The sequence below is a fragment of the Siniperca chuatsi genome, linkage group LG11, assembly GCF_020085105.1.
Source record: "Siniperca chuatsi isolate FFG_IHB_CAS linkage group LG11, ASM2008510v1, whole genome shotgun sequence".
Classification (NCBI taxonomy): Eukaryota; Metazoa; Chordata; class Actinopteri; order Centrarchiformes; family Sinipercidae; genus Siniperca; species Siniperca chuatsi.
The window spans coordinates 2,024,191-2,033,235 of NC_058052.1; the positions used below are offsets into that span (position 1 = coordinate 2,024,191).

Consider the following 9,045-nt stretch of genomic DNA (forward strand, 5'->3'; position numbering starts at 1 on the left):
CAATAATTGGGGTTTTTTTTAATTATCTTTTTTCAAAGAATAAATTCATGACAGGATTAGAATTTATTTATGTTTTAAATATAACTAAATATTGTTTCTAGAACAGCAACAGTAAAGTTCAAAACAGCAAAGTCACAATATTCACTCAATATCTCACTGGAAACAAAAATGTCAGTAAAATAAATAGCCTAATATTCCTGACATCAAAATACTGAGTGAAGTTTAGAAAGAATTTCGAACGCAGACATCAGTCAGGAGGAGGAAGGACGGATAGGACTCTGTCCTCCTCCCTGTGGTGCAGGTACAGCTTATAGAGAGAGGAGGAGCTGATGTGGAGGGGGGGCTGCTGTCTTAGCCAGCAGCTGAGTTTACAAGAATTTGCCAAATTTTAAGATTCGTGGCAAACACACTTACGCTACATACAGGTAGCTTTCATTTTAGCTTGTTCGTAACAATTAGCTATTAGCTTAACAAGCATGCTGTGGTTCTAACAACTGCGGGCAAGGCAGGTGGTAAAATCGCTTTTCGACCTTTTCTACTCTTTACTCGAGTAATGTTACCTTCACTTCCCTGGTTCACTGTCTCCACCGCGGCCTATCTGCTCTGCTGTCCACTCTGTGTGTTTGTGTGTGTGTGTGTATGAGCTGAGCCCCGCCCTCGGTCAAACGCAGAGGAGAGGACAGAGAAGCTAGTGCGACCATAAAATATTTAACGGATCTGCATCTGCATGATCCACGTGGGTCACATTTTCAGGTCAGAAAATCCGGAATTCTGTATAAATCTGGAAAAAAAAATCACAACCCTGATACATTTTGAAAAAGAGCTACAAAATTTAATACCTCTGAAAATGGCATTTAAGTCTTTTTAAAGGGCCTTAATTGTAGCTAAATCGATCCACTTTTAATACTTTAAGACCCCGCAGACACCCTGGGACGGCTACTGTGCCACTGCTTCCCAACCAGAAATAATTGTGTTGCTTGTGTGCTCCGTTCAACATCTCCCTGCCTTTCATTAGCTTTTTATTTGAGAAGGGAGACTGGCTTGGCTCATTAGCATTGATTGCTTTGTGTTCCCCGGTGGAGAGAACAGAGAAAGGAGAGTGAAGTAGCTGGTGTTCTGAGCTGCATAACGAACCCTGGCTAACTTGAGAAACAGTCCAAATTGTCTCCATGACAGTCCTTATACATACACACAAAATAAGACTGAGTACTGACAAAAGATGCGTCATGCCAGATAAACAATGTCAGCTTCAACGTTCCTCCACAATTGTCTTTCCTATTCTAAAAACCATCTGTTAATCCAAGAGAATAACGTTCAGCCAATCTCCAGACAACTCGGAATGCTAAAACTAAATTGAATCTTTTGCTGTTTAAGGAATGCAAACAATTTCCAGCTGACTGGCGCAGCTTCGTAAACAGCATTTACACTTATTACAAACACCATCTCTGATGCCAAAATCTTTCCTTTACAGTGGCTGTTGAGTTTTATTTTTTATCAACCAAGGAAGGAAATGCGTTGCACCACCTTCCATCCTGTTGACTTTCAATATATCAAAATGTCTCAAAGTGAGATTGCAGCTCATAAAGGCTACTGAGCTGTGAAGAAGAGGGGTGGTGTCGGACTTCAGGTAACAAACTACATCAACTGGTGTTTTTTGTAACTGTCAAAAGCAAAGTAAAGCCTTGGTTATCCTGCAATTAACAATAAGAAATAATCTGATAGTCAAACCTGCAATAACTGATTTTTTGGCAATTAATGTACAGTGGGTGTTTCAGAGCATTTTCACTGAAAACAGCGGCCTGCTGCGGTCGAAAACAATGCTACAAGAGCAGTGAGAGTGAACTCTCACTCACCTCTCTTTATTTATAGAGCACTTATCAAAACAAAGTACAGAGTGATTCACAGAAAGAGAAATAAAATAGCACAGTGAATGATAAAATACATAAAAAACAAATAGACAGCTCAGGTAAAGCTCTGTCCCCCTTAGTTTTCATCCTGGACTCAGGAACAGAGAAGTCCCCTGCCTGAAGTTCTCAAACTACGTAAAAGGTTCATAAGGGATTAAAAAGGTCTAAAATATAATCTGGAGCTAAGCCATGAAGAGCCTTAAAAGTAATTGATAAGATCTTAAAATCAATCCTAAAACAAACAGGGAGCCAATGTAAAGAGGCTAAAACAGGTGTGATGTGATCAAACCTCTTGGTCCTGGTTAAAAGCCGAGCAGCTGAGTTCTGTACACTCTGCAGTCAAAGTTTTTTGATTAAAACAAGTGAACAGAATGTTAAATAATCAAGGCGTGGTTATATAAGCATGCACACAACAGTTTCTGCATCACTAAAATTTAAAATATTTTTGCAATAATTCTGAGATGATAAAAACATGATTGGACAAGCTTAGTGATAGGCTGCTCAAAACATAAATAGCTATCAAACAGGACACCAAGATTTCTTGCTACAGGCTTGATATGTTGTGACAGGTTACCAGTAGATGGCAGTATTTGTTTAGTGATGTGTTGTGGCCCAATAACAAGGATTTCAGTTGTATTTGAGTTGAGCTGAAGAAAATTTATCAACATCCAATTTTTTATGTCAGACAGAACTCAGCATACTAAGGTCAGTAGGCTTGACAGGGGAGTACAACTGTGCGTCATCCGCATAACAATGAAAAGAAATACCATGTCTGCGGATGTAATCACCTAAGGGCAACATATATAAGGAGAACAGTTTTGGTCCCAGAATTGAACCTTGTGGCACACTGTAGTTAATACTGGAAAAGGTTGACATGAAGTTATTAATGGCGACACAGAATTTCCTATTGGACAAATAAGTCACTCTTCTGCCAGAGTCCCCAAATAATGCACTTTGTTGCAGTGATTTAGAGTTAACGTGTGTGAAAAATGAAAAACAAGAGCTGGAGAGAGGGGTTTAAACTGGGGTTGGGCAATTAATGATGCCATCATCCATCGCCAATGGCTGACAGCCATCAACCGCTCAACCCTCTACCATCGTAAAATTGTGATTTAAAAGCCCCCCCCAAAAAAACTCAAATCTTGTTACTGGAAGTGCAATATAAGCTACGCAAGTAAAGAGCTAATAAGAGTTGTTTATCGCTATGACTAGTATTTAAAATACTTTTTATAATCATATAATCTGCTTAATGAAGTAACTTAAGCATAGTGTTAACCGTTCCTGCTCTGAGTGCAGTTACCATCACGCTCTCTCTCGTTTACTCTCTCTGATCTAATGAAGCTCAGGAGCTGCCATAAGAGCACAGTGAGAAGGGAGGGAGAGGTCGAGGAAGGAAGGGCTCTGGTTTTATGAGGGAGAAAATGAAATCCTGAGGTACGGCCAAATGTTTAATGACATTTCAACTATTCTTCAGGTCTGCCAATGAAATGGCAGCAATTATGGAAAAAAAAAAGGCACAAGCCCTCAAATTAGTCCATAATTCATAAAAGTTCAGTCAATGAGCTGCAGTTAATAAGGTAATATAGCAATATAGATCCAAGATGAACAATCAGGAATATTTCTGACAGGCATGGCAATTTCTATACTGTGAACGAGCTAGTTTTCAACTGAAAATGTAACAATCTTGTGGTTTCTCCTTCCACTGAATGTGATGAGTTTAATCAATGGGTTTAATCCAGAGTTTTATTGTCTTCTGATCATCTGCATGCCATTTTAGAGGCTTTTCCTCTGACAAAAATACAGCTTTTGGGGGCGGGGGGACAGAAACAAAATGACATCAAAACATCTCCATTTTGCCACCAGGCTGATATGGTAGTAGGTTTAGGCAATATGACAATAATGATTCATGATGCACTTTCTGCCAGGAAATTGACAAACAGATGTAAATGTAAATAACTTAAAATCACTTGTCACACCTTGATGCCTTAGACACAAGTGATCTCCATTTAACTTACTGTAAATTCTCAAAAGCATGTACTAATTCCATCAGTACAACCACAGAGTCATGTCATACTCACCAATCTGCCGCTCTGAGTTTCTCTTTTTGATACAAACACTGTTCTCATTCAGTAATTATTTCCAATGTGTTCCACCTTGCCGGGTTTTTTTTTTGTTTTTATTTAAATTGCAGTTAAGCTACCATCAATGAAATCGAACACTTACTGCAGGTCCTGGTAAAAGTCTACCAGGAAATGGAGAGATTATGCTTAATGAGCCACTGGAAGACTTTTAATGTGAAAAATGTCTGCAAGAAGTATTAATTTTTACTGACAGAAGCTTAACAGTGACCTGAAAATGATGGAGGAGATGAAAACAGTATTAATGTTCGAGAAGAGAAATTCAGAGCAACAGAGCAGACATGATTCTGTTGTTGTGCTGATGGAATTAGTGTTGCTGAAATGTACATTTTACTAAATCTGTCAGGCAACAGATGGAGAAGATGAAGTAACTGTAAGAAGCAGGGTGAATTAAGATAAAGGCCTCTATCTAATATAAGCCTGTTTCAAATAAAAGCCTGGTTCCCTCTGCATTTGAGGTAAATGAACGGCCACTAATTGAGAATTTACAGTATGCAACTTTTAAAAAGAGCGGGGTGTATTAGCAGGGTCCAAAATTAGCACCCACCACTCGCCAACTGCAAGTAAAAATCTACGTTGGCGAATAAAATAAAATGGAGGTCAGCCGCCATTGGCAGGTTACTGAAATAGGCCTACTTCACTACAACGACTCTGCACACTGGTGGAGGCATGCAACGTATGACCGTCAATAATTGTATCCCAATTCTTTGACCCTCACTGCCAACCGTAAAGAGAGTCTACAAGAATGTTGTGGCACATTCCCGGAGTAGATCAACGTAAAAGGAAAAATGAAGAGCATGATGGAAGTATAGTTAAAAGTAAAAAAGAAGTGGCTCTTCACAGATAAGGGGGTGAGGAGAGATTGGCTTTTTATGACAGCAAAGCCAATACAATGAGCTACAGTGTTTGCCGCAGGTACTCGACAAATAGGACCTGCTCATTTGTGGTCAGAACTCATTGTATGAAAATAGAATCGATTAAAGACCAGCAGTTTTATGGCCAGTTGAAAAATATAGCTGTTTCTCCAGGTCCACCGAGAGCTGCCAGTCCTGAGTGGTCGCCAGGATCCCTGCTGCACGCCTATGTCCTACGGGTGGATGCTCTCCTGCCTTTACAAAGCAATTGCTCGGGTGGTGGTGCGTGCTTGGCTGCAGCTTCCCTTGCTGATGGCTTCTGCAATAGGTTTCTTGCGCTGGTGACATCATTTGACGCCAGAGTCTGCGCAGTATTGATCGGGGTTGGAACCGTAGTTTCGAGGTCCCGCCAATACACCCAGCTGGCAGGGCTCAGCTGTCAATCATGACGTGAAACCCCATTTTTAATAGCACCAAATAACTAATTCAAACCCAACTTATCAGAAAAATGACCACTTGAAATTACATCAGCGTGATAAGAACTACATAAAATGACAGAAACCATCTTTGGGAAAAATTTATTTGACATGTACTTATATGTATTTGTTTGGCCCATGTCCCCCAATACTATGTTCCTGCAGTAGAGGACGGTGCAGTTTCTCAGAACGCATTTCTAGGACCCTAGTTTTTCACAACAGCACCATCTAGCGAATTGGATAACCACAAAAGTGTAACCAAGGAAGTATTCTACCCAAATACTACTTTCTGTCTAGCAATTCAACTTGGTTGCTAAGAGTTGCATGTTGGGCAATTTGTGTAACTAGCATAATTTAGCTTATTATCAGGTGAAATAAAGATGGAATCATATGCTATGGCCTTTGCAGTCACTAGAGCTCAACTAGACATTTGAAAGAGACGCAAGACAAGAACAACTCTGGGGTCAGATTCAAGATTATATACTGTTTTTTATGGATACAATAAACAATAACAAGCCACAATATATAAACCAGATTCAACAAGGACAATACAACACCCCCCCACCCCCAAAGTGGAAAAAAAGACAGACAGGGTGCTTCTCCTTGCACGAAGACAGGTGTTTACTCAAGTCCGGTTTACATGACAGCATTGACTGGCAGTGGATGCAGTGGTAATGCCATTGTGGTCGGCAATCTAATGGTATATCCTAAAAAATAAGAACATAGAATTGTAGTATTATTATTTTATGATCATATTATTGTGTAAGTGTAAATTACGAATACCCAGAAACTGAATCAAATATCCATCACCACAAACAAAATCAGAGAGGGACTTGTTTTGATTCACTGTTCAAAAGGAACTGATCATAACTCCTTTTAAAGCATAGACACATTGTAAATTTCACAGACATAAATTAGGCCTAAGACTAGTACTGGACCAAAACACAATTTGAATCTTCTGTCCTGGATTGAGCTTAATCTGTGTCCATGAAATCACTTCATATAGGCTATTACATGATAGAATCTAACACATGGTCTGCAGAATAGGCCTACATAATAACTGACTATTAAAAATGCCAAATGTCTCATCCAACATTACAAAACAATGTCAAAATGTAGCGACTGGCTGATAATACGTACAGGTGAACAGGCAGTCAGCACAATTTTTTTTACTAAGATTATTCAAACTTAATTAAAATGGTAAAACAATGCATATTAAACAAGCATTTACACTGAAGACAGTAGGCTCCTGCTGATTTAATGTAGCTGACAGACACAGATCATATCGACACGCTTTTATCATCTTTTGAAGTTTAATTAATGTGCGGGCTAGAATGAATTATCATAGTCATTAAGTCAACAATTAATATAAAGACACCTAGACTTGCCAAAAATCGCGCTACGGTTTCATTAAACAAATATATAAATACGGTAACAGTTCGTTTTGCAGCAAGCTATCATAAGCTAACAGATGACTGATTGTTGTACCTTTAAGAATATCATAGTTAGCTACTCACACTTCGGCTAGCTAACATTAACTTTGCTGTCCAATTCAAGACACCAGAATTGTTTTTAACGTTAAACAAACAACTTGATTCACATTCAGTACTCACACTCTGATTATCGTCCATCTTGTCCATGTATCCTACAAATGCAGTCCTCAGTTATCCAATTCAGTAGGTGGCAGTGTCACGAAAAACTAGGGTCCTAGAAATGCGGTCCTGAAACTGCAGCCTCCTCTACTGCACAGTCTGCAGGAACATGTTACTCAGTGTCCCATCCTAACATGGAGGGAGCGGGGTTTATGACATATACTGCAGCCAGTCACCAGGGGGCGATCGAGATGTTTTAGCTTCTCTTTTGGCGAGCTACAGTCAACGGCTAAAACACAGTATAATCGTGTGGTCCCTAAACCACCCGCGCTAAAGCTACAACCACCGACTGCTGTTTGGGAGAAGAACCATAGTTTGACTATTAAAAAAAAAAGCAGACAGCCCGACATTAAACTTAACTGACAGAAGAGACACACACTTGAGACAGAGAGAGCACATTGTATAGTGTAACAGTGTTAGTGTAGACTACGCCGGCAGTTAGAGAGACTCCAGTTATAAAGTCTGTCAGAAAAATCTAGTTGCCTTGTTTGTCATAACTAAATTATGCAAAACGACATAACAGCGGAGCAAGATTTCCCATGCAGCTAACGTTAGCTCTCTGTCTAAACCTCAATTCGCAAAAGCTCAGATTTTCACTCTAAACCCCACCTCAGTATTATGTTGAGAGAAGACAGAGCATTTGGCTAACTACAGCTAACGTTAGCTAGCTAATGTTAAATACAAAAGTATATTTTAATTAACATAAATCCGTGTATAGTGTGTAATGCCTTATAGCAAAGCCACTCACAATATTTAAAATCGTTATCAAGTATTACTTCATAAGATATCTAACTTACTGTTGCCCATGAGTAAGACCAATTAATATTACCAAATAATTGAATAGGGTCTGGCATGACGTTCACACACGAGAGAACGGAACCAATCGTTGCTAACAGCTCGCTCAGTAGTTCTTTTGAATATATTTTAACTGTAGCAAAACTGCGGCCACAGCTTTCATTGCCATAACATTAAAACCCTGTCATTACCAGTAATGGCTAAATCAGTGCCGTTACCGTGAGTTTCATCACCAAGGAAAAGCCTTGACACCAATGCGTTTAAATGTAACTTTGCTAATGCGACCACAACGTCCCAGTAACCATTTCTAAAGCACTCATCGGAAAACATAACCTGGTCATAATGGTCTTAATAGCTACGCGGTGAAATAAAAACACAGCCTGGTGTCTCACCTGCTGTGCTGAAAATATTCTGCTTCCATTCCGTTGCCTCGCTGGGTATTAAAAAGCCTCGGAGGACGGGGATCTCCACGTCCAGCGGCATAACTGAACACCTCTGGTTCCAGCTAGAGGGTGAAGTAGGAGCTGCTGCCTGAAGTCAGGACAGTTCCAGATCAAAGCCGACGATTAATCGCTGTAGCAATGAGCGAAGTCGGTATTTCTCAATCAGAGATTAAACCTAAAATTCCATCCATGTGGTGCAAGTGCCATCAGTGAGCAGCCATGACAGATGCGCATTGCATTGTGGGAAAACTAGTCAAGAAGACTTGCACAGAGATGCTGAGTCTTTTCAAAGTTCAACGCTGGCCTGTAGATGGGATGCGATGTTGCTTCTTACTTATTCATGACAAGCACAGATCCATGCACTTATAAAAGTGTTACCGTACTGATGATGACTGTCCCAAGCAACAAAAACAGCGTAGTTAAATTCACATTTTTTACATACAATTTTATTTTTAATAAAATAATAAATAACTTCATTTGTATAGCACATGTATGCGTAGATTAAGCCCAGTGCTTTAAAAAGAAATCTATAACAAAATTAGAAATAAAATGTTTAATAACAATAAAAAAGTAAACATTGAAACAGTAAGAACAATACATGTGGATTTTTAGTATAGTATTTAAGTATAGTGTCACAACCCAGATCAAGGCTGGACAAAGGAGGGAAGACCATACATGAGTTTTAACTAAAAATAGCTTTATTGAACATAACTAAAAGAGAAATTAAGACAGAATAAACACAACAAAACCAATAGGGTAGACACCAGGGTCCAGAGAGTA

The 9,045-nt window shown here is 39.3% G+C and overlaps 1 protein-coding gene and 1 long non-coding RNA gene across 2 annotated transcripts in view; both read right to left on the reverse strand.

Annotated features, from left to right (window-relative positions):
- ttc27 (tetratricopeptide repeat domain 27) overlaps positions 1–8,521 on the reverse strand; it is a 126,775-nt gene extending 118,254 nt beyond the window's left edge. The window contains exon 1 of the mRNA XM_044214343.1: positions 8,215–8,521. Coding sequence (XP_044070278.1) covers positions 8,215–8,305 — 91 coding nt within the window. The 5' untranslated portion in view covers positions 8,306–8,521. The remainder of the gene's footprint in view (positions 1–8,214) is intronic.
- Positions 5,845–8,208, reverse strand: LOC122884420. The gene is made up of 3 exons (XR_006379882.1): positions 7,825–8,208; positions 6,989–7,156; positions 5,845–6,082 (listed from the first exon to the last, which is right to left on the reverse strand). It is a non-coding gene; the product is annotated as an uncharacterized LOC122884420 (long non-coding RNA).
- Positions 8,522–9,045: the final 524 nt, after the last annotated feature.